Source organism: Equus asinus, chromosome 13, assembly GCF_041296235.1.
Source record: "Equus asinus isolate D_3611 breed Donkey chromosome 13, EquAss-T2T_v2, whole genome shotgun sequence".
Classification (NCBI taxonomy): domain Eukaryota; kingdom Metazoa; phylum Chordata; class Mammalia; order Perissodactyla; family Equidae; genus Equus; species Equus asinus.
Genome location: NC_091802.1, coordinates 18,498,067 through 18,523,452, shown reverse-complemented (window position 1 = coordinate 18,523,452; position 25,386 = coordinate 18,498,067). Strand labels below are relative to the sequence as shown.

Here is a 25,386-nt window from a genome sequence, read left to right as displayed (position 1 = left end):
GTTCATTTATGTGTAGATGGGAGTCCTCACAAGAAAAATGAAGACCCAAAGAAGTGATTAGACATAAGTGCTTATATGCTAGGTTGAACAAAGAGTAGCAATTGTGGAAAAGCAACTAAAATGTATGGGGAGACTGAAGGAAGATAGAGTTATTTTTAACAAGGTCTGTTTGTGTAGATTTCTCTTTGGCCTTGACTCCCCATCTCTGGTGATAAACTTTCTTCTTCCTCGTATAGGGAAGGCACCTTTCACATGGGAATTTTATCTACTGCTTTTAGGAAGAAAAAGGAAGATCAGAGTCCCCTTGCATGTGCTGTTTTTCAAGTGTCTTTAACTCAAAATAATATGCCAAAGCAGCATATTTTGGGGAACTCCTTCAATACATACGTAGCAAAACTAACAAAAAGCAAGGAGACTATAAACAAATTTCAGGGTGAAAAGGGTAGGAGATAAGATTAGGGAAGGATATATGGGGACTTCAGCTCTGCTGATAATGTCCTATTTCTTAGGCTGCATAATGAATTTATAGGTGTTAGGTTATTTTTTTGTACCTTTTTTGTGCATAACTTTTCATCATGTATTTAAAAGGTGGCAGTAATGTCATATACTCTGTGTAAGAGAGAGTTGACAGGGAGTAACACGTTTAAAAAGAGAGGAGGCCCGAATACAGTTGGTCAAGAAAGAAGAGAGACTCCACTAGTGAAAAAGGAGAATTGGTAGATAGCATTAGAGCCCAGTTACAACTGGAAGCTAAGAAATTTTATTTTCCAGGAGTGTGTGACAGCCTTAATACAGACAGCAGATGGTTCAAGACTTGGGTTTGTTAAATAGGTGCAAAAGGTGAGCAGTATGGCAAGGAAGTTAAGATTATTGGCAAGAGTAGGTGAAGATTTACTACAGTAAAGATTGTCATAGAAAAATTAAGGGATTAAGGACATCCATAAGATCAAAGAAATATATGGTGAAAATAAATAAATGAGCAAGAGAGCTACTGTGATTCATCAAATCTAAAACGTTGTAAGTTGCACTGTTATTTTATGTACCGTTGAGAAAGAAAGAACATTACCAATTAAACTACAACAGTCTTTCTTGTCACTTAGAATTTTGATTATATAGTTAGTATACAGTACAATATTGAAGGAGTTCTTTTAGTCTTAACTAGATATAAATTTTTTTTTTTTTTTGAGGAAGATTAGCCCTGAGCTAACTACTGCCAGTCCTCCTCTTTTTGCTGAGGAAGACAGGCCCTGAGCTAATATCTGTGCCCATCTTCCTCTGCTTTATTTGTGGGATGCCTACCACAGCATGGCTTGCCAAGTGGTGCCATGTCCGCACTCAGGATCCGAACCGGCGAACCCCTGGCCACCGAGAAGCGGAACATGCGAACTTAACCACTGCACCACTGGGCCGGCCCCTAGATATAAATTTTTCTCTTAGATTATTCTTATACATCGATAAAAAGCAAAATATATGGCCTGGCTCCGTGGCTGAGTGGTTAAAGTTCCACATCCTCCACTTGGCACCCTGGGTTTGTGGGTTCAGATCTCAGGCACGGACCTACTCCACTCACCAGCCACACTGTGGAGGTGCCCCACGTTCAAAAAAATAGAGGAGGATTGGCACAGATGTTAGCTCAAAAGCAAAATATAAATGAAATTAATTGCTTAAGGAATCCCTAAAATGTTTCCAGTCCTTTGGACATATTTTTTCACTCAGATTCATTGATGACTATGTTTTTCCACACTATATCATTCTCTCTGACATCAGACGTAAAGGTTACAAGGAGGGTGGTTAGAGGTGGTGAGCTAGGCATGTTAAGTAAAATCCCAAGTGAAAGTCAAAAGTAAATTATCTCTACATAATTGCATAATGTTCACAAATGCTATATCACCAATGCTCGGTGATGCTTTGCAAGTTTTGATGCTGACATTTAAAATTCACATTCATGCAGGCCGTACCAACTATATTAAGTATACCTCTTGGTTGACAGCAATTAGATGACACCACTGATTGATTGTAAGAGATATTCTGATTTCAAAGATGCTAGGATGTGAAGTAATGCACATCTGTTCAGTGAAATTTGGTAGAAGAATAGTGGTTGTCAGGTGGGTTGTCCAAATTTAATAGTTTCAGAGCTGGGGCAGTTGCAGATGATGACGTGAGAGAAGGTGGCTGAAGTAGAGGGGAAACAGACGTAACTGGAGCTGAGGAAAACAAGGTCAGGTATCTATGATGATGATAGCATGCCGGAGTGATGGCATGATGTAGAGTAGAGAGGAAGGCTGAGATCAGTATGTCAGAGAGAGTAATAAGAGGTTCATAAATTGAGAGAGGAGTGGGGTAAGGGTACCATAGTCATGTAGCATGAGCTTCAAAGGAGCAGAGGTTTTTATCAACAGTATATGACACTAGAATCAGGAGGAGACACCACATCTTCCTAATCTGAAGTACAGGCTGTGTGTGGCATGAGCAGCCTCCAAAGAAAGGATGTCTTTGGGGGAGACATCAGTTTTCAGTCAAGAAAGTAATGGGACAGTTCATCAAAAAGGATGAAGATGTGGGAATTCTAGAGGACTCAATGGGAAGTTTGAGTTAAGGTAAAAGACACAAAAAGCATAATATAAGCATTGGCCATGATATAAGAGGGGTGATTATTGTGGGGGCTTGCTTCTTGAGTAGTGAACAAGGATTAACATGAAGATAGCCTTAAAGTTTCCCCATACCATTAAATGTTGTTGAAAACAGATTTTTAAATGGCTGTAAAACTTTCCCTTTTAGGAAGGCTATTGATTAAATCCTCTGATGTTGAAAGTTAGGTTGCTTAAAGTTTTCCCTAATGTGAATAGATATCCCATTATAGACTACAGTGAATATCACAGTACCTAAATCTTCGTTTTGTACAAAACTCCTGAAACTCCTGAAGTGGAATTACTGGATCAGAAAAAATGGATATTTTTCAGCCTCTTCATACATTATGCCAATGGGAACTATTTTACATTTTCACAATATAGGAGTATATCTTTACTTGTTACCTTGCCAATATAGGATAATAGAAGTTTTAAAATCTTTACCAATTTGATAGATGATAGAAGTTAATGTTTTCATTTTCATCTCTTTAGTTATTGGTAAGATTGAACATTTTTTTCATATAGTTATGGTCATTTATATTTTCTCTTTTCTAAATTTTCTGTTCATAGCCTTGTCTGTTTTTTCTGTCTGAGCTGCTTCTTATCGTAAAAATTTTATTTAGTTTTCACAACTCTTGAACAGGCTTTGTGCTTATAAAAGAGTCATGTGAATTTGGGCAAATAAACCCCATAATAGAGATTGCTGAGTTCTAGAACCTTTAATAAATGACTTAAGTTTATAGACCTTTAATAAATTGCTAAGTTAAAAAAAATTTTACAAAGAAAGTTTTCATTTCTAAGTTCTCAGAACACAACAGAAAATTGTAACCATAAGCCATTCAAAGTAGGATTGATTCTTGAACTGTTTTTTCTTTAGCTGAGCTATTTTGGACAAGTAGATAGGTAAGCCTCTTTTTTCAGAAGGAAGCCCATATGTGATTTTTTTTTCCCTTTGTGGTGTATTGGTTATGGAATCACAGATTAATTTCTGCAGAAAGAAAAAATCAGAATACTTTCCTGAATTTTTGCTTAACTTTTTAAAAAGGTTTTTATGATCAAAGAAAGGTAACTTAACAATATAAATAATGGTCCAGTATCTGTAATTTTTTTCCTAGTGTCGTTATATTCTATATATTAGTGAAGGAGTTCCAATAATACGTTGAGAGTTATTTCTTTTCTGGGAATTATCACAGCCCAGGAGGCAACCCATCTAAACATGTATAGTGACATAAGAAAAGTGCACAGTCATGTGCTTTCTCTTCCATTTATCTGAGCTAATCGTAAAGATTTTTAAAAGTCTCCATTTTAGTCAGATTATATCTGTCTGACTGTAATTCAGTGAAACATTAGATTGATTAAATAATTTTTATTCTCTACATAGAACAATGGAGGTAGTGAAGACTGAGAAAATTCAGTTGCAGTGTTCTTCTTAATTCTGCAATTTATGGTGCCTGTATTTGATGACCACGTCTTTACTCTTTATCATAGTGTGTGTGTGCGTGTGCACAGAGAGAGAGAGTACTGTTATATTAGCATATATAAAATGGACCAGGAAATTTATGTTCTTTTTTTATGTTCATTTCTTATGAGGAATTAAAGCTAATAGGAACCTACCAACTCTTAGATTGGATATAAAAAATTAAGATGTTGATCAAATATGGCTCTTCCCCCACTCTCAGTGCTATACACATAGTAGGCTCTCAGAACATGTTTGTTGAATTAAGTTGAAACATTTGCAAGGAACTCCTACTTCAGGTTTTTAAAAAGCTGTTTACCTGAGATTTTTGGTAGAAAACCTATTTTGAAAGATAAATGTGGTACAATAGCAGTTTTTGCACACTTTTTTTTTGAGGAAGATTAGCCCTGAGCCAACATCTGCCAATCCTCCTCTTTTTGCTGAGGAAGACTGGCCCTGAGCTAACGTCCATGCCCGTCTTCCTCCAGTTTTTGCGCTTTTAGGACAGTCAGAATGTTTGCATTTGAACTAGTTTATAAATTGAATTATTTTTTCTTTAAGGTAAAGTCCCTTTCAGGGAGTAATTTTTGTCTTCCTAAATTTAAAACTAATGATAATTTGTGGTTTTATTAGAAGGCACCATTAATGAGTAATCTCTTAAATTATTCTGTGCTGGTCTTCAGACATAGAATAATTTCCTGCCTGCTAATTTTGAAAGCAATCAGTTAATGACTGTATTGTGTGGTTTCATCATATTCAGCCTTCATCATTTGTTTAACAGCTGTGGTTCCATAGGTCATCTGTAGGCTAGAATATTTTGTGGCAAGAACTGAAGTGTTTTATAGTATCTGTACTAAGCAAAATACATTCCTTTAAAATAATGCTGAATGAAAAAAGCTAATCTCAGAATGATTCCATTTGTTTAACATTCATGAAATGACAGTTGTAGAGATAGGAAACAGATTAGTGGTTGCTGGGGATTGGGGATAGGGGAGGAGAGGTGGGTATGGCTATAAAGGGGTAGCACAAATGAATATTGTGGTGATGGTACAGTTGAATATCTTGATTGTGGTGGTGGTTACATGAAACTGGCCATGTCGTAAAATAGCATACACACACACAAATGTTTGCATGTCTAACTGGTGAAATCTGAATAAGCTCTAAAGTTAGAGGCTGGTATGTTAACTAAAGTTAGAAGCTCGTGTGTTGGCACTTATATATCTTAGTTTTGTTTTATTCATAGGGCACATATATGAAGTCTATTTCTTCTCTTGGTGAGTTCAGTGAGATATGAAGCCTTCCTTAATTTATACACAAGGACCTGCTTTTGCCATTTTTATCTTCTCTTGCATATCCTTCCCTTTTATGGAAACTAAATTCAAAGTTGAGTCTTAAATTTTGTATTAGTATTTTAATTTAAGGATATCTCTAAAAACTTGGAAAGACTTGACCTTTAAAATATAAAATTTTATTGATCTTGCTTTTAATTTTGCTAGTTATTTTTATCTCCAATCTGGATCTAGATTAGAGTTTCTTATGTTTATGTAGAAGATTTTAAAATACCATTTAACACATTTATTGATTTTCATGTAGGATCACTATTATAGAAACAACTAAAAGTTTTACTGCTACTCTTCATTTTTAACTTTTTGTGTGTATGTGTTTAAACAGGTTATTGGCATTTTAGTCATCACCTTTAATAGTCCTTGTCAGAGTTCCTTTAGTTAGCATACTGAGAATCAAATGAGCTTCAAAGGAGATAATCTTCCCTAGCTTTTTCAGCTTAAGTTCAGAGTTACCTCTTTATCCACTGATGCTCTTGGAATTCCGGGGATGTAAGTCTGTGAGTAGGCTATGTAAAATTACTATACTCCCTCCATTATGTTATCACCCTGTACGTAAGAACATCTGATTTTTTTTTCAAAGGTCAGACTTCATCCTGCTAAACAGCCATAAACATGGAAACAGAGCCTCTTGAGATGTCTCAAAGTTTATATACTTTGCATAGGAGAGGCCCTTCTCAGTCTACTTATTCTACATTATACAGAAGTCTAAAAAGTAATAGCCTTGTGTTTTATTTTTCCAAGTTCAGTGGTTTAGCTTGAAGCAACCAGTTTGGAAGTGACAGCAGGTGAACTGTGACAGACTGAAGGAGAGATAGAAAAAAGTAATAAAAGCAAGTAAAGGAAGTATAAGTCCAGCATTTGGAGTCATGCTTTTCTAGTCAATCCTGAAGACATTACTAACTCAATGATCAAGAAAAATATATTTAATTTACTTTAATTTGGAAGACTGATACACAAAAATATATTGGAAGGAATTTCATGAGATGTGCTTATTAGAATATGTAATATTTTAATGTTTAAAATTGATATTGTAATGGGTGAACCAGAGAATAACAGGGAAATTTGAATTCAATGAGTAATGCACAGGTAATACACTTAGCATAGCACCTGGCTCTATGAATGTTAGCCGCTGTTATTTTTTTTTAATCAACATCTCTTCCTCTAGTTGGAGTCAGTTTACTATCACCTAAATTTGTCCTTAGTTCTTTGCCTCTTTTAGTCTATTAAGTATGTGTTCTATTCCTTGTATGGTCTTTGTGTATTAATTTTGTCTCCATGGTCGTGGGGAACTAGAATCAGCCTTGTTTATTTTGTTCTGTTTGTTGCCGTGGAAAACAAAAGAAGCGCCACTTGATAGTATACAACTGAAAACAGCAAATGTCAGTAGGTATAGTTCTAAGGCTGGGGATTATATATATATATATATATATTTTTTTTTTTTTTTTAAGATTGGCACGTGGCCTAACAACTGTTGCCAGTCTTTTTTTTTTTTTTTTTCTGCTTTATCTCCCCAAACGCCCCCCCATACACAGTTGTATATCTTAGTTGCAGGTCCTTCTAGTTGTGACATGTGGGATGCCGCCTCAACGTTGCCTGATGAGCGGTGCCATGTCTGCGCCCAGGATCTGAACCCTGGGCCACCGCAGTGGAGCGCGCAAACTTAACCACTCGGCCACGGAGCCGGCCCCATATATTTTTAATTAAAAATAAATTCATAGGGGCTGGCCCGTGGCCGAGTGGTTAAGTTTGCGCACAGCACTTTGGTGGCCCAGGGGTTTGCCAGTTCGGATGCTGGGTGCAGACATGGCTCTGCTCATCAGGCCATGCTGAGATGGCATTCCACATAGCAGAGCCAGAATGACCTACAACAAGAATATACAACTATGTACTGGGGGGGCTTTGAGGGGAAGAAGGAAAAAAAAAAGAAGATTGGCAACAGATGTTAGCTCAGGTGCCAATCTTTAAAAATATATAAATGAATAAATTCATAATACCCCTTTTTTTTGGATAAAATTCACATACCATAAAATTCACCCATTTAAACAGAACATTTCAGTTTTGGTTGGTATATTTTACAAAGCCTTATGCTTTTAAGGAAACTTACTTTCTTAAGTATTCTAGTTGTGTTCCTTTTCTTAGCTGTAAGTCTTTGCCTTTGCCCATATGTTTACTACTTCCTATACTCCTCTTGCCTTCTCTTAAATTCTTTTTGATTCAGGTCTAATGTCATATCTCTTTTGGTAGGCCTTTCTTGATTTCTTATACCTTTAGTTTCCTTCTGTTCTGTGCTCCCACAGCCCTTTTTTATCCCTTTTTTATCCCTTTATTATATTTCTTATCGCATTTATATTGTAATTATCGCTTTAGTTATTGGTCTTCCTTTTCAGACCATTTATCTCTCAAGGACGGAGACTGTTCTTGTTTTCCCTCTGTCTTCAGGAGCTAGAACAATGCCTGATATGGTAGGCTTTTCAGTCCATATTTATTGAATGATGATAACCACAGATAGTTCTGGCTACCCCTAAGCCTTAACCATTTACTAAAAGCTTGATATACTATATTCAATGATGAATATTAAAATAATGTGCTTTTTGTTGCTGGGAATCATACCATTTTAGTGTTGAAAGGGACCACTCATCCCCCACCAAACACACAAATGTTCACACTTACACACTCACATGTGCACACAAAGCAAATTGAAATCCATAGAGGTTGAATTGACTTAGTGGTGAAGTTGAAACTAAAAACCCATGTTACCTTACTTTTTCCTGTACCACTCTATTTTCTCTTAAACCTTACAGCCTGGTCTGATGATTTACAATGAAAATTCATTTGTTTCCTAAAATGTAGGGAAGAGACCTTGAAATTGTTAGTTTAATTCATAATATTATCTTTCTATTTCTAATTATAAGTAAGGAACGAGTTGTTAACCAGAATACTAGAAAAGAAATTTTAAATTGGTTTAAACAATGACAGCATTTTTCTGTTTTATAGACCTCCGTGAGTGAAAGCCTTCAGAGGGAAGCTGCTAAGAAGCAAGCAATGAAACAGGTAAGGTGGAAGAGTGAGTTAGATGCATTTGGTGGCGTAAGTATTTCAGCTCACATTTTTAAGTATCAGTTTTGCTACCTAGGTGTTGAGACTAAACAGAGTAGGTGTGTATAAAAAAGTAATTTTAGGGGCCGGCCCAGTGGCGCAACAGTTAAGTACGCACGTTCTGCTTCGGCCACCGGGGTTCGCCAGTTCGGATCCCGGGTGTGGACTTGGCACTGCTTGGCAAGCCATGCTGTGGTAGGCGTCCCACATATAAAGTAGAGGAAGATGGGCACGGATGTTAGCTCAGGGCTGGCCTTCCTCAGCAAAAAAAGGAGGATTGGCAGCAGATGTTAGCTCTGGGCTAATCTGCCTCAAGAATAATAATAATAATAATAATTTTATTGTGACTCTTGTCTTTGAAAATGTGTAAAAGGTTTGTTGATTTACATAGATTTCAAGTTTCTCATATAAATTTTAAGGGAAAAAAACTATGAAGAATTAGCTCTTTATTGCTACGTGGTAGATTAAACCCTTTTCTGCTTTCAGATGACTCAGTGTTCTGACAATGGTTTATATGATTTAATAACTCCTGCTCGTCAGCTTACTTGTTTAAAAAAAAAAAATCTCTTGACAACCAAAGTGATTTCACAGTTTTTAATTATTTGAAAGTCACCTACCAAGAAAGGGGAATATCAGGTAATCTTCAGTAAACTTGCCAGTGTCTTATATTTTATAGTGCTGTATAGTAGTTCCAAGCACTTTTTATATACATACATTATCGTTTTAAAATTCTCACAAACCTGCCCATGGTCCTGATTAAGATATCTGAAGCTTTAAGAGGATAAATTAACCCTCATAATCACATAGCTGATTACAGAACTAAGCCTGAAGGTTTACTAATTTTTTTTCCACTACCAGTGTATCTTAGATTTAAGTGCTGCAGAACATAATGAAGATGGCAAAGTACCTTTCTTTTAGATTTTAGTTCTTTCCCTTCCGCATTTTCTTTAATTTTTGTCACCTCTTTTTCCCTTCTCTAACTAGAATCCTGAATAAGGATAAATTTGTTAAGCACTTTCTATGTGCCAGACATTATGGCAACTACTTTCTAAGAAGGGTCTTTAATTCTTACAATAATCCTATGGGATAGCTGCTCTTATAATCCCCATTTTGCAGTTGAGGAAATGAAAGTAAAAAGGATTTATGTGACTTTCATGGGGTCTCATAGTTAGTAAATGGTCGAGTTGTGTTCAAACCCAGGCAGTGAAATTGCAGAGCCCAAGCTTTTAGCCACTGTGTTTTCCTGCCTCCCTAGTTATTTTAAGATAACATCTTAGTTTCTTAGTGAAATATAACATGTAACTCAGCAGCCTCAAAATGATTTAATACACACGTAAAAACATTTAAAACACTGTGATTCTTTAACATAAATGCTGAGTGCTTTGAATCAGAATTTTAGAGCTCAATAGAATTTGAGACCATCAAGTTCAACTTCTTCACTATATAGATAAGAGAATTAGTTCCACAGAGTCTGGTGACTTCTCCAAGGTCATGTAGGTCTCTTGTTTTCTAGTGTATTTTTGACATTTTTGTGCTGCCTTTTCTTGTTCACATAAATCATAAATCCCGAGGGGTCTGGCCCCGTGGCCGAGTGGTTAAGTTCCCACGCTCCGCTGCAGGCGGCCCAGTGTTTCGTTGGTTCGAATCCTGAGCGCGGACATGGCAGTGCTCGTCAGACCACGCTGAGGCAGCGTCCCACATGCCACAACTAGAAGGACCCACAACAAAGAATATACAACTATGTACTGGGGGGCTTTGGGGAGAAAAAGGAAAAAAATAAAATCTTTAAAAAAAAAAAATCATAAATCCCGAATCTAATTTTATTCTTAACTCTGGCTTGTTCAAAGCCAATTTTTCTCTTAGTGAGACTTTTTCATAGTTTGCTTGGAAATTGGGAATGCTGCTGCAGCTCTTGTGCCTCATCTGTCTGCTGCTGCTGATCCTCTGCCTGTACTACCTACCTCTCACCTTATTCCCCACTTGCATGCTCATGTCTTCTGCTTTAATCCCAAACTAACTTTTTCCTGAAGAATACTAGCTTGATTGCAATTACTAAATCTAAGAGAAAATACTCTTATAAATGGGATACTTTTTCTGATAGTTAGACCACTGTTTTTATTCTTTTATCTAGACCTCAAGTGTACAGAACTGATGATGACAACATTATTATCTTACTTTCTGTTTTGTTTGAAAGGTTTTAACGTGTCATCATTAAATATATTATTTGCTATAAGTCTTTGGTAGGTTATCTGTTGTCAAGGTAAGGAAACTCTTTTCTGATCTTGGTTTGAGGGGCTTTTTTATTGTTGTTTATTTTTAAAAAGCATGAATGAACTATGGAAAAGGATACTACTTCATGACTGTGTTGGATTCATACTAATAAAGTAAGGCTGGTTTAACTTTTAGAAAATCAATCATTGTAACTTCACGTAAGTGGTATAAACCCAACATAGGCATAAGATATTATCCTTTTTATACACTGTTGTGTTTGGTTTATTAAAATTTCGTTAAGGATTTTTCTTTGTTAAAGAGTTTTGCATCATAAGGGAGATCGGCCTGTAATTTTCCTTTTCTTTCACTGTAATTATCCATATTGAAAAAAATATAAAAGTCTGATAATCCCAGGGTTTGCTGGCTCTTATAAAATGAGCTAATCATATGTACGTTTTATGAGTTTATTTCTACTTCATTAATTTCTGTCCTGACAAATCAGTGTTTTCTTCATTCTGCTTTCTTTGGGGTTTTTTTGTTGTTTTTCTGACTTTTTGAAATGTGCACATAGCTCTCTGTTTTCCAGCCATTTCTATTTTCTAATATATGTATTTAAAGCTATATATTTCCCTCTAAGTGCTGCTATAGCTGCATCTCCAAAATTTTGACAGTAGTATTTTTTTATTCAGTTCAGAATATTTTCTAGTTTCCATTATGATTTCTTCTTTGACCCATGAGTTATTTAGAACTTAACTTCTAAACATATAGGGTGTTTTGGTTACCTTTTTGTTATTGGTTTCTAACATAATTTCTTTGTGTTTCAAGATCATGTATTATATTGTTTCATATTTTTACAACATCTGGAGATTAGCTTTATGATGGTCTAAAAAATAGTTTTTATAAATATTCCTTCTATGCTTGAAAAATGTTCTCTATGTTTTCATTGGGGCAGTTGTGTTAATCCATATATACTCATACTAATTTTTTTGTCTGTTGTATTAGTTACTGAGAGAGATATGTTAAAATCCTCTGCTATGGTTGTGGACTTGTCTGTTTTTCCTTAGATTTTTGTTCAGTTTTGCCTTTATATATTTTGAGACTTAAGTTAATAATAATTTATATCCACACAGATGCTCCCCTGCCACTTTCCCAGCATATATAAAGGCATGTTATCAATTTAAAACAGCCTTATGTCCCTTTGCCCTTGCTTTTTGTGATGATGGTGGCTATTATTTCTTGAATCCCAAATGTTTCCCTCTGTAAGTTCTCCAGGTTGATTTTGAAGAGGGAGCAACAGTGCTAATTTATCACCTAGGCAGGAGAATCATTGTTTTTCTGAGGTTAAAGTAAATGTTGAAAAGAAAATTTTTCAATTTTTTAATATCTTAGTATTCCAGAAAAAACGTTTTTAAGTTAGCATGTAGATCATTCCTGAATCTAATTATTAATATGTAAAAATCTGAGGGTATCAGGTCAGTTCTTTGAATAACTGTAATATCACTCTGTCAAAAGGGATCCCTCTTGTGTTCCACATTGCAGTAGGCAATGTAGCAATTAAAGAAAAAGTTAAAATGTGTAGTCTCTGTACCTCAGGAATTTACAAGCTGGGGAAGAGACTAAGATTTATGAAACAACTAGAAAGCAATAACATCAAGCATATAATTAAGAATTAAATATTGCAGTATAGAATGTTCCATCAGAGTGCAAAAGAAAGAGATCATTGTGGCTAAAAGTCCCCAGAGATGGACTCATTTAGAAGGTAAGGGTTGAGCTGGCCCTGAAGCTCTAGATAAGATTTTGATGGCCTGAAAGCAGAAGAGGAACGTTTTATCTTAAGTGGGGAACATGATGAACAAAGGCAGAGGACTTTATACAATTAAAATTGCAAAAATATTAATTACAATGTGTCATTATTTTTCCGTTAATTTGGGAGCTTTTTATTTTATTTTTTATTTTTTGGTGAGGAAGATTGGACCTGAACTAACATCTGTTGCCAATCTTTCCCTTTTTGGTTGAGGAAGATTGTCACTGAGCTAAACATCTGTGCCAGTCCTCCTCTACTTTATGTGGGACGCTGCCTCAGCATGGCTTGACAAACAGTGCTAGGTCGGTGCCCAGGATCCGAACCTGCGAACCGCAGGCTTCTGAAACAGAGTGGGCAAACTTAACCACTATGCCACCGGGCCAGCCCCTACACCTCATTCTTTTAGATAAGGAAAACTGAGGCACAAAAAGATTAAACAGACTTGCCCAAAGTAGCTAGTAAGTACAAAACCAGTATTCAAACCCAGGCAACCTGGCTCCAGAATTGATGTTCATGTTTTCTGTCTAAAATGTGATTGATACAATTTTTATGTTATAGTTCTGATTTATGATCCTCTCAAAAATATTACTTAGACTTTTTGTGGGTTTTTTTTCTTTAAGACCAAACTGGCGATCCAGAAGGCCCTTGCAGAAGATTCCACTGTATATGAATATGACAGTATTTATGATGAAATGCAGAAAAAAAAGGAGGAAAGTAATCCCAAGTTGCTTTTGGGAAAAGACCGAAAGGTTTGTTAGCTGAAAATGCAAACTTTCTTTGACCTTGACCTGCATTTTGTATCTTAATCTTATTTCAGCGTAAAGAGGATCTGAGAGAATGCTTTTAGGTATTCAAAGTGTGAAGAGCCCCTAGTTCAAGATATTATATATTTGACTTAGAACCCAGGAAGCCCTACATTTAGTATCCTGACAGGAGCAAGTGAATTATCCAGCAGTTTTATAAATTTTGGTTTTTGCTTTAAAACCTTTACAAATAATTTTTTGAAAAATTTCCTTAGAATGTCTTTGTACTATTCCTGCTCCTGTTCATGTTTGTGTTTTATCATACTCTCATTTTATTGCTTCTTAGCTGGTAACTGAATCATCTACACATATCATGGTCATATTTTCAGTTTGAAAAAAATGGAGGGTGGGGAATTGAAATAAGTTTAAATTTTCTATCACTCTTATTCTTTCACAAGCACAGATTGATTTTTAAGGATTGTTGAATCTTACAGTATCTACGAATAGAGTGGTAGGGTGAAATTATAGTACAGCTACTATTTTAAATAATCATATTTCGGCTAATGTGCAAAACAAGTAGGAACCTTTCTCATTGATATATCTGTTGAAGAAGGATTAAGACAATACCAGTAAAAGGGTGAGAAGAACAGTGGGAAAATTACTTATTTAGTTTGAGATTTTTTTTAAAAAGTAACATTTTGAATAATTTCTGTCTTTATACCTAAGTTTTTATTGAAAAGAATTTTTGTTTCAGTCTTGCTAGTAAATTTATATTGAATTTTGAGAAGATGACCATCCTATGTATTTGGACTAACCATTTCTATCTTAATGAATTCACAGCTCTTTCCTAATAATCTTATTTTTTTCCTTAGCCCAAGTATATTCACAACTTACTAAAAGCAGTTGAGATCAGAAAAAAGGAACAGGAAAAAAGAATGGAAAAGAAAATACAGAGAGAACGAGAAATGGAAAAGGGAGAATTTGATGATAAAGAGGCGTTTGTGACATCTGCTTATAAGAAAAAACTACAAGAGAGAGCTGAAGAGGAAGAAAGAGAAAAGAGGGCTGCTGCACTTGAAGGTGAATTGGAAAAGGAAGACGTGTAGAAGGAAACAAAAGCAGAGTTCTGCTGTGTGCTTAGCCATGTGCTCTGTCACTGAACTTTTAGATTATAATGCTGTAGTCGTAATTTATATATATGAATTCAAGGTACAAGATGTGATATTATGTAGTAGTATAAAACAGATTTTTAACTAAAAAGACAGTTACACTCTTAGTAACTATTACGTCTACTGGAATTTTCATTTATGGCTCGTTGTGTTGCTTAAAACTGTGGTCATTACAGGTCTTTGCCTCAAAAAATGATTCCAGGGGCTGGCCCCGTGGCCAAGTGCTTAAGTTCACGTGCTCTGCTTTGGCGGCCCAGATCCTGGTTTGGATCCTGGGTGCGGACATGGCACTGCTCATCAGGCCACGCTGAAGCAATGTCCTACATAGTACAACTAGAATAAACAAGTATGTACTGGGGGGTTTTGGGAAGAAGAGTAAAAAAAAAGATTGGCAATAGTTGTTAGCTCAGGTGCCAATCTTTAAAAAAAAAAAAGAAAGAAAATGATTCCAAATGTAGAAACATTTCTTAGAAGGCATAACACCATGACATTTGTCAGAAGCAATGTAAACTGAGATTTAAATACTAGTCATATTTTCTAGGATGAGAAAACTAGAGTAATATCACTCAAGCAGCATCAACTGGGAATTTAGGAAAAAATAACGTTAATTCAGGAAGAACAAAGATGTGCAGAGGCCAAAGAATATCCTAATGCTTTCCTTCAGTGCTTTCAACTCATGGTCATTTCTCAAAATCTAAGCGAAATATGTACTTATAAATAACTTAATTGGCAAGTACTCATCATCTTTAAGTGGAAGAAAACCAAATCTGTAAGACTCAGTCTAAGCATGTACTATGTCTTCATCTAGAGCGCTAGTCGGCAAACTTGCTGTAAAGGGCCAGATAGATCCTTTATATTTGGGTCATGGCCTGAAATAATAAACCCATCCATATTCAAATGTACAACAAGGAAAGTCAGTCCACATCAAAAATTTTTCTTTTAAGCTGGTGGGGTAAAAGTGCACATAATACTTTTGGCCATGTTTGATTGGCCAAATTAGTCGTCACATGGCCTCAATTAACTAATGATAGATTTAAAAATGTAATCTCTAACTGAGCAGACATGGGCCCAGCTTAAATTCTGTTACTACAGAAGGGAAGAACAGATCTAGGTGAACTACAGGCATACCTCAGAGATCCTGGAGGTTCTTTCCAGACCACCACAGTAAAGTGATATCGTAGTAAAGTGAGTCACATGAATTTTTTTGGTTTCCCAGTGCATATAAAAGTTATGTTACACTATATGGTAGTCTGTTAAGTGTGCAGCAGCATTAGGTCTAAAAAAGCAATGTCCATACCTTAATTAAAAAATACCTGATTGCTAAAAAATGCTAACCATCATCTGAGCCTTCAGCAAGTCGTAGTCTTTTTGTTAATGGAGAGTCCTGCCTCCATGTTGATGTCTGCTTGCTGAGTGATCAGGGTGGTGGTTGTTGAAGGTTGCGGTGGCTGTGGCAATTTTGTACAATCAGTGAAGTTTGCCACATCGACTGACTCTTCCTTTCACGCGTGGTTTCTAGCACACAATGCTGACGGCATTTTACCCACAGTAGAACTGCTTTCAAAATTGGAATCAATCCTCTAAAACCCTACCACTGCTTTATCAACTAAGTTTATGTAATACTCTAAATCCTGTGTCGTCATGTCAACAATCTTCACAACATCTTCACCAGGAGTAGATTTTGTCTCAAGAAACCATTTCCTTTGATCATCCATATGAAGCAACTCTGTCAGATCTTCAGGCTCCACTCCTAATTCTCGTTGTCCTGCTATTTCCACCACACCTGCAGTTAGTTCCTCCACTGAAGTCTTGAACCCCTCAAAGTCATCCATGAGGGTTGGAATCAACTTCTTCCAAACTCCTGTTAATGTTGATATTTTGACTTCTTCCCATGAATCACAAATGTGCTTAACGGCATCTAGCGTGCTGAATTCTTTCTAGAAGTTTTTCAATTTACTCTGTCCAGATCCGTCAGAGGAATCACTACCTATGGCAGCGACAGCCTTATGAAATGTTTTTCTTGATTAATAACAAGACTTAAAAGTCAGAATTGCTCCTTGATCCATGAGGTGTGCAGAATGGATGTTGTGTCAGCAGACACGCAAACAGCATTAGTCTGGTTGTACATCTCTGTTAGAGCTCTTGGGTGACCAGGTGCATTGTTAATGAGCAGCCATATTCTGAAAGGAGTCTTTTTTTCTGAGCAGGAGGTCTCAAAGGTGGGCTTAAAATATTCAGCAAACCATACTGTAAACAGTTGTGCTGTCATCCAGGCTTTGTTCTTCCATTTACAGAGCACAGGCAGAGGGGATTTACACAGTTTTTAAGGGCCCTAGGATTTTCAGAGTGGTAAATGAGCACTGGCTGCATGAGCCCCTAGTAAGAGAGTCAGGCTGCCCTTTGAAGCTTTGAAGCCAGGCATTGACTTCTCTCTAGCTTATGAAAGTCCTAGGTGGCGTCTTCCAATATAAGGCTGTGTGGTCAACAATAAAAAGCTCTCGTTAGCATAGCCACCTTCATCAATTATCTTAGCTAGATCTTCTGGATAACGTGCTCTAGCTTCTACATCAGCACTTGCTGCTTCACACCTTGCACTTTTATGTTTTGGAAATGACTTCTTTCCCTAAACCTCAGGAACCAACCTCTCCTAGCTTCAGACTTTTCTGCAGCTTCCTCAGCTCTGTCAGCCTTCATAGAATTGAAGAGAATTGGGGCCTCGCTCTGGATTAGGCTTTGGCTTAAGGGAATGTTGTGACTGGTTTGATCTTCTATCCAGACCACTAAAACTTTCTCCGTATCAGCAATAAGGCTGCTTTACTTTCTTATCATTCGTGTGTCCCCGGGAGCAGCACTTTTAATGTCCTTCAAGAACTTTTCCTTTGCTTTGACAACTTTGGCTAACAGACACAGAGGCCTAGTTTTGGCTTTGGACATGCCTTCTTCACTAAGCTTAATCCTTCTGGCTTTTTATTTAAAAATTTTGCCTGTATTATTTTAGGCTTTGTGTGCCATATCTCTGGTGCAGCTACTTAGTTCTGCCTTTGTAATGCAAAAGCAGCCTTAGACTCTACATAAATAAATGAATTGGGCTACGTTTGAAGAAAAATTTATTCACAAAAACAGACAGCAAGCCACATTTGGCCTGTAGGCTATAGTTTGCTAATTTCTTATCTAGAGAATAGTGTACCCACTGTGTATGTTATATATTCTGTGCCTGTAAAACTGAACTGCATTTTACCTTGTTGAGTATATTCTTTCACTTTTGCTTTTCCTCTCAGCACGTTTGGATGTAACCAAGCAGAAAGATCTCAGTGGATTTTACAGGCACCTATTAAATCAAGCAGTTGGTGAAGAGGAAGTACCTACATGCAGCTTTCGTGAAGCCAGGTAAGACGGGGTATATGGAATGTTTAGAAGAAAGATACTGTTCATCCTCTCTGGTTGTGGAATCATTTTAATCCTCTGAAAGATCGAGGATTGCAGTGTTCTATATCATGTTGTCAGCCAAACCTGACCTAATTGAATGAATTAAGGGTTTATAGTTTCTTATTTTAAATACCTACAGATTGAGTTTAAGATCATTTTTATTCTGCAGTAATCCTACATGCATGTTCAGATAGTATATAAAAAGATAAGTGGTTTATTTTCATAATTAGGATCCAGCCTCCTTATAAAACATAAGATTCACTTATGAAGGGCTAGAAATGTCCCATCCAATATGTAGCCACTAGTCATAGGCAGCTATTTTATTTTATTTTATTTATTTATTTTTTGAGGAAGATTAGCCCTGAGCTAACGTCTGCTGCCAAACCTCCTCTTTTTGCTGAGGAAAACTGGCCCTGAGCTAACATCATGCCCATCTTCCTCTACTGCCAGCTATTTTGAACTAAATCTAAAATTTTGGTTACAGCAGCCACATTTCAAGTATTCATTTACCACATTTGGCTAGTGGCTACCATATTGGACACCACAGATAGGGACAGTACCATTTCTGTAGATACTTCTGTTAGTACTGGACTAGAAAGTAAGGATTGGAGGATTTTGTTTGTTTGTTTGTTTGTTTTTTGAGGAAGATTAGCCCTGAGCTAACATCTACTGCCAATCCTCCTCTTTTTGCTGAGGAAGACTGGCCCTGAGCTAACATCCGTGCCCATCTTCCTCTACCTTATATATGGGACACCTACCACAGCATGGCTTGACAAGCGATGCCATTTCCACGGCCAGGATCCGAACCGGTGAACCCCCGGGCTGCTGAAGTGCAACGTGCAAACTTAACCGTTGTGCCACTGGGCCAGCCCTGGAGGATTTTTGAGTAAAATTATAAACTATTATAGGAATGGTGAGATGATTATGCCGTAAGTATATTGCTGAAGGTAAAAGGGAGAATTTTCCTAAACTTGGATCTAAGTAAACTTTTTTTGGAACAGAAACATTCAGATTAGAAGATCTGAGTCTGTGTTGCTGGAAAGGGGAGCGGCAAGAGAATGGAATTAATGATGAAAAGAGCAAATTAGGTTTATACTCCGCCATCCCCGACAACTGCTAGGTTTTGATTACAAAATTCTATTAGTAAGTCCTTTAGCCAAGACAGTTCTGCCAGCAATTCCTAGAGAACCACAGTTATTGCTCTGTTATTGTGATTGTAAGAATGAATGTGAGAGTAATGTAAATAAACACATTTATCAGCTGGGAAAATGCAGACGGTTTAAACAGTTTTAGTGTTATTGATTGTAATAGCAGATGGATTCACCTGTTTCCATTTTGTTGTGATAGGTGCCAAGGGATATATCAGGATGGTGGTGCCTTTTTAATCATGAGAGGGATTATTTAGTAATATTTAGAATAGATTTTGCAACCATTTTATTGTGAAAAAAATTATCTTCATCTATTTCCAGAACTATTCTTAAATATTTTTTAAAAGAAAGAAGAATTAAAGTCTAAGTGCCACAACTTGAACTTCATGTTGTAAAAATAGTACTTTGATCCAGAATATATGTTACTTTTCCTAATTATTCTTTGTCTATGCTTAGCAAAAATGAAGACCTTGCACAGACCTCTGCCTGAAGGTTTTAGTGCTACAATACAGAAGGACTGATTTTCTTTATTTCACTTCCACCAATATTGAAAATATTTTGTATGTTTAGAAACTACTAGTTTATGGATGTTTACAAGGTAGACATCAGCACCTTTTCACATTTGGATAATAAGAAAGTATATATAATTATAGTTGTATTGATTTAAATATTGAGAAAAATTACTTGAACAATTCATTTGCTAACTACAGTTGATAATGTGGCATTTTGTGTTATATTATTTTTTTAAAGGTCTAGAATAAAGGAAGAGAAATCAAGGGGTTATTCTGATGAAGTAAGTTCAGAGCACAGAGTACCACATGAGAAATGCATTCTTCAAACTGTTGTGAAAGTGGAGGAAAACCCAGATGCAGACAGTGACTTTGATGCTAAGAGCAGTGAGGATGATGAAATGGAAGAAAATAATAAAGTGAACTGCAGAAGGGAAAAGGGCACAGAGACCTCTGAGAATGATTCCAAGCATCACAGGAATCAAAGCTACTCACGGTCATCTAGTGAAGAAAGAGAGCATGGGACCAAAGCCCACACAAAAAGTTCAAAGTCAAGAGAATATGAGAAAAGGGAAGATCAGCATCAAGAGAGACAGTCCAAGGACCAGGAGAACTATTACACTGAACGTGATTACCGAAAAGAAAAAAAGGATTCCCATAGGCACAGAGAGGCCAGTCATAGAGATTCCCACTGGAAGAGGCACGAACAAGAAGATAAACTGAGGGGAAGAGACCATAGAGAAAGAAATGACAGAGAATGGAAAAGGGAGAAAGACAGGGAGAAATATCCCCCAAGAGAACAAGAAAGAGAGAGACAACAAAATGATCATGACCGACACAGTGAGAAAAGAAGAGAGAAGGAAGAGAAAAGCAAAGAAAGGGAAGAGCATATGAAAGCAAGGAAAGAAAGATATGAAGACACTGATAAATACAGAAATAGAGAAAAACGGGAAGTAAGTGTCCAGTCCTCAGAAAGAAATCAAGACAGAAAGGAAAGCAGCCCAAATTTTAGGGCAAAGGACAGGTTTCTTGACCAGGAAAGATCCAATAAAACGAGAAACATGGAAAAGGACAAAGAAAGAAACCCAGAGAAACCCTCTAGTTCTGAAACCTCACTGGGAGCAAAACACAGACACACGGAGGAATGCCAAGAGATGGGCAAAGAACAAGAGAGAGCACATGAGGCAGTGAGTAAGTTTGCAAAGCGGAACAATGAAGAAACTGTGATGTCAGCTAGAGACAGGTACTTGGCCAGGCAAATGGCTCGGGTTAATGCAAAGACGTATATTGAGAAAGAAGATGATTGATGACTGCCCCAATAGGAAGACCTATGGAAGCACAGAAAATTATGACTCCTGGAACATGCTGTGTGAACACAAAGGAGTGTGTTAACAGTGGTTGGGAGGGTTTTTTTTTTTTTTTTAAATTAAACTTTTTATTTTGAGATATTTATAGGTTCACATGCAGTTGTGAGAAATAAGACAGAGATCTCATGTACCCTTTACCCAGTTTTCCTGAATGGTAACGTCTTTATCATAACCATGATATTGACATTGTTCTGTCAAGATACAGAACATTTCCATCACCATAAGGATCCTTCATGTTACCCTTTTATAATTACATCCACTTCCTTCGTACCCCCACCCCTCCTTACCCCCTGACAACTACTAATCTGTCCCTCGTTTCTGTAATTTTATCATGTCAAGAATGTTATATAAATGGATCATACAGTCTATAACCTTTTAGAATTGTTTTTTTCACTCAGCATAATTCCCTGGAGATTCGTCTAGGTTGCTGCATGCATCAGTAGTTCATATTTTTTTTATTGTTGAGTAGTATTCCAAAGTATAGGTGTACCACAGTTTGTTTAACTGTTCCCCGGTTGAAGGATTCTATGCTGGTTCCAGTTGTTGGCCATTACAAATAAATTTGTTATAAATATTTGTGTACAGATTTTTGTGTGAACACAAGTCTTCACTTCCCTGGGGAAAATGACTGGGAGTGCAGTTTCTGGTTCACAGGGAGTTGCATGTTTATTTCGGGCTTTGTCTTTGGGTTCATCCTGTTTGGAGTTTGCTCAGCTTCTTGCATGTGGAAGTTTAAGTCTCTTGCCACATTTGGGTAGTTTTCAGGCATTATTTCTTTGAGAACTTTTTCAGCCTCACTCTCTTTCTCCTGGGAGGGTATTTTTAAATATATTTTCAAAATTCATCAATGGTTTAGGTTTAAGTTAAAAGTCACTCCTTTTATCTTGAGTGTTTGACTGAATTGATATATAATATTTACTTATTAATATCGCACTCTTCATTGTATTCAAGCAACCTAAAGGGTGTGTTAAGGAGCCAGGCCAGTGGCATAGTGGTTAAGTTCACGCACTTCACTTTAGCCCAGGGTTTGTGGGTTCAGATCCCAGGTGTGGACCTACACACTGTTCATCAAGCCATGCTGTGGCGGCGTCCCACATACAAATAAAGGAAGATTGGCATAGATGTTAGCTCAGGGCCAATCTTCCTCACAAAAAAATTGGAAAAAAAAAGGAGTGTTAAATCCCTTTAGGTACTTAATGGGGAAAATTGACTCTACTACAACCATTAAAAACTAATTTAAACAACTCTCCTAATAATGTTGGTTTTGTTGCAGGAGCTGTTTTATAAATATTGTACTTCAGATTAAAATAATTAGATTTGAACAATAGAGAATAGTATGCTTTATGTTCTTAAATTTGTATTAAAGTGTAAAATATGGATCATCTTGTCTAAATAACTTTTTAAGTCATAGCATATTTGGCTTTAAATGAAAATAAAAAGTGATATGTTTGTATGCTTAATTCATGCTCATTTTAAAAATAATGTCACTCTTTATACCACAATTCCTCTTTTTTTAATTAAAAACCACTTTAATTCTGAAACCCTAGCAAGTTAGTAAATTAGTTATATATATAAATTAGTTTTAGTTAAGGATGAAAAGATGGAGACACTTGGCCTAAATGAAATTAGCTGAAGATCCAGGTGGCCTATTTATGAACATGTCTTGTTTTATATACCCTAAAGATGGTACAGCTTGTTACAGGTTCTATTTATATGTCAAAATTTCTGTACTGAGTCTTTGAAACTTGTCATTTGAAATTATGTACTGAAAATAACATGGGAATAATTTTATGGGAAAAGGCTGAATGGTATAGAGAAAATAGTTCTCTAACAGGTCTTCCTATTAAGAAAGTGCTGTTGGGGCCAACCCCATGGCCTACTGGTCAAGTTTGGTGCACTCCACTTCAGCGGCCCAGCTTTGGTTCCCAAGTGTGAACCTACACCACTCATCAGCAGCCATGCTGTGGTAGGCATCCCACATACAAAATGGAGAAAGATGGGCACAGATGTTAGCTCAGGGCAAATCTTCCTCAAGCAAAAAGAGGAAGATTGGCAGCAGATGTTAGCTCAGGGTGAATCTTCCTCAGCAAAAAAGAGAGTGCTATTTATATCTCTCATTTTATCATGAAGAGTTACCACATTGTTATTTTTAGCAGGATAAATGTAGTTTCATAAGAATATTGGCTTTCAGAAAAATACATGTACTAAGGATCAAATGTTAAAGTAACAAGAAAGCTAATGCCCATATCTCTGGAATGACACATTAAATATCAGTTACATACTAATACATTAAAATAGATCAGTGACAGTGACAAACGTCTTTAAAGCACTAACTTAGTGTACACAGAGGGGAGTAGTATGTGAGTGTGAAAAAGTTAAGGTGAGATCTTGGAAGACCATGAGGCTAAAAATCTTTAACTTTGGTAGAGAAGTTCCTTTTTTAGGGTTATTATAACTAGAGCCCTATATTGGAAAGATTAACTTGACCATAGTATGCAGGATATAGTCAGGAGGGAGAGACTGGAGTCAGAGAGATCTGATAAGAAACTTGATTTCGCTCTCCCAGTAGTTCAGAGACTTTTCACAAAGCAAATTGGATGCTTTAGATAGGAAACGCTAAAGGTTACTTAACCGAGTTTGACATATCTCGAGGAGAAACTGCGAATTTAGGGTTTTCTTCTATCTCCTTCCCCAAATATACAAATATCTCCTTCCCCATTCATTCTCCCCTTTTTGGTGGGAAAGTACTCTCACTACTCAGTCCAGTGGTTCAAATTGGGACCGAATGGGCTCCAGGAAAAGTATGTGACTCAAGCTAGGCCAATTTTGAGACCTGTTTGAACTTAAGTGTTTTCCAGTAGCATTGCCAACTATGAAGTTGAGGTAAGTCCAGAGCTGCATGGGAGAATGAATGCCTGACTGCCTGACAGAATGAAACCCGCACAAAGGAAAGGAGAAATGAGAGAAGAACAAAAACCTGATGATTGCTTTTGAATCTCTGGCTCTATTGGGGGCATATGTTTTTTGAGAAATAGAAATCAATACTTTTTCTCTTAAACCAGTTTGAATTGGATTTCTGCTACCATAGCCAAAAAAGCCCTATTTGATACAGGATTCTTCCTATAAGTCTATGCCAAAAGTTACCAGAACATTCTTGATAAACTTAAAAATTGTACAGTCGTGTGCTGCATAGTGACATTTTGGTCAACGGACCACATATACGATGGTGGTCCTATAAGATTAGTACAATATAGCCTAGGTGTGTAATAGGTTAGACCATCTAGGTTTGTGATGGTACACTATGATGTTCGCACAATGGTGAAATCACCTAACTGCCTTGAGGAGCGTATCCCTGTCATTAAGCGATGATGCATGGCTGTATAACGTGCATAAAGAAAAGTGCGCATGAGTATATAATTTAATGGATTTACACAGAGTGGATGCACCCAATTTGGAAGGAACATTACTTGCCTCACAGAAGCTCCTCTCACAGCCCTCATTGGCCTACACCCCACAACCCCACCTTGACTTCTAACACCACAGATCAGGGTTTTTTTGTTTTCTAGATGTATTTTTCTATTCTGTGATGGACACTGAATTATTTTCTGTCTGGGGTTATAAAACTTTTAGGAACATTCTTGTGCTTGTCTTCCAGCGTGTACACACTTATGTTTGGGTTGGGTAAGCCCTAAGAATAGCTGATTGATAAGGTATGCATATGTTCAGCTTTAGTAGATGCTGTCAATCATTTTTCCAAAATGTATTCCATCAATGTGTGAGAGTTCCAGTTGCTCCACCTTCTTCCTTATGCTTGGTAATTGTTTATCTTTTGTCTTCTTGTTGTCTTTTGATTTTTGCCATTCTGGTGGGTGTGATATTTCGTGGTCTTCTTTTGTGCTTCCCTCATGGCCATCATATTTGTTAGCATTTGGGTATCTCCCTTTTGAGGAGTGTATCTTTTGCCTTTTTCTGGGGTTTGGTGGGGTAGGACTATCCGCCTTCATGCCCTATACTGGCTCTCTATATATTCTGGATTGTAGTCGTTTGTCTTTGAAAGTAGTTTCTCCCTTTCTATGGCTTGCCTTTTCTCTTTCTTAATGGTATCTTTTAGTGAACAAATTTTAAATTTTGATCAAGTTCAATTTAATCAAAAGTAAGATTTAAAATTCAGTTCCTCGGTTGCACTAGAGACATTTTAAGTGCTCAATAGCCTCATGTAGCTAGTGGCTACCAAATAGGAAAGTGCAGATTTATAAAACATTTCTTTCATTGCAGAAAGTTGTGGACAGCACTCTTCTCGCAGCATTATTGTCTACTTTTCACGTTTATATCTACCTTGCACCTAGATGGAATGAATTTCTGTGTGTGGTGTAATTTAAGGATTAAGGTATTTTTTTCCATATGGATATCAAATAGATTCAGCAGTGAATGAAAATTTGTTCAAATTAAAACCACAGTGAATACCGTTATACATCAACCAGGAA

General features: G+C 36.8%; 1 protein-coding gene across 7 annotated transcripts in view; it reads left to right on the top strand.

The window, feature by feature from the left end:
* NSRP1 (nuclear speckle splicing regulatory protein 1) overlaps positions 1-21,476 on the top strand; it is a 59,472-nt gene extending 37,996 nt beyond the window's left edge. For all 7 annotated transcript variants that reach the window (XM_044744721.2, XM_070482654.1, XM_044744720.2 and 4 more), the window contains 5 exons: positions 8,424-8,480; positions 13,161-13,289; positions 14,156-14,363; positions 17,731-17,839; positions 19,777-21,476. In XM_044744721.2, coding sequence (XP_044600656.1) covers positions 8,424-8,480; positions 13,161-13,289; positions 14,156-14,363; positions 17,731-17,839; positions 19,777-20,842 — 1,569 coding nt within the window. In that variant the 3' untranslated portion in view covers positions 20,843-21,476. The remainder of the gene's footprint in view (positions 1-8,423; positions 8,481-13,160; positions 13,290-14,155; positions 14,364-17,730; positions 17,840-19,776) is intronic.
* The last annotated feature ends 3,910 nt before the right edge of the window (positions 21,477-25,386 follow it).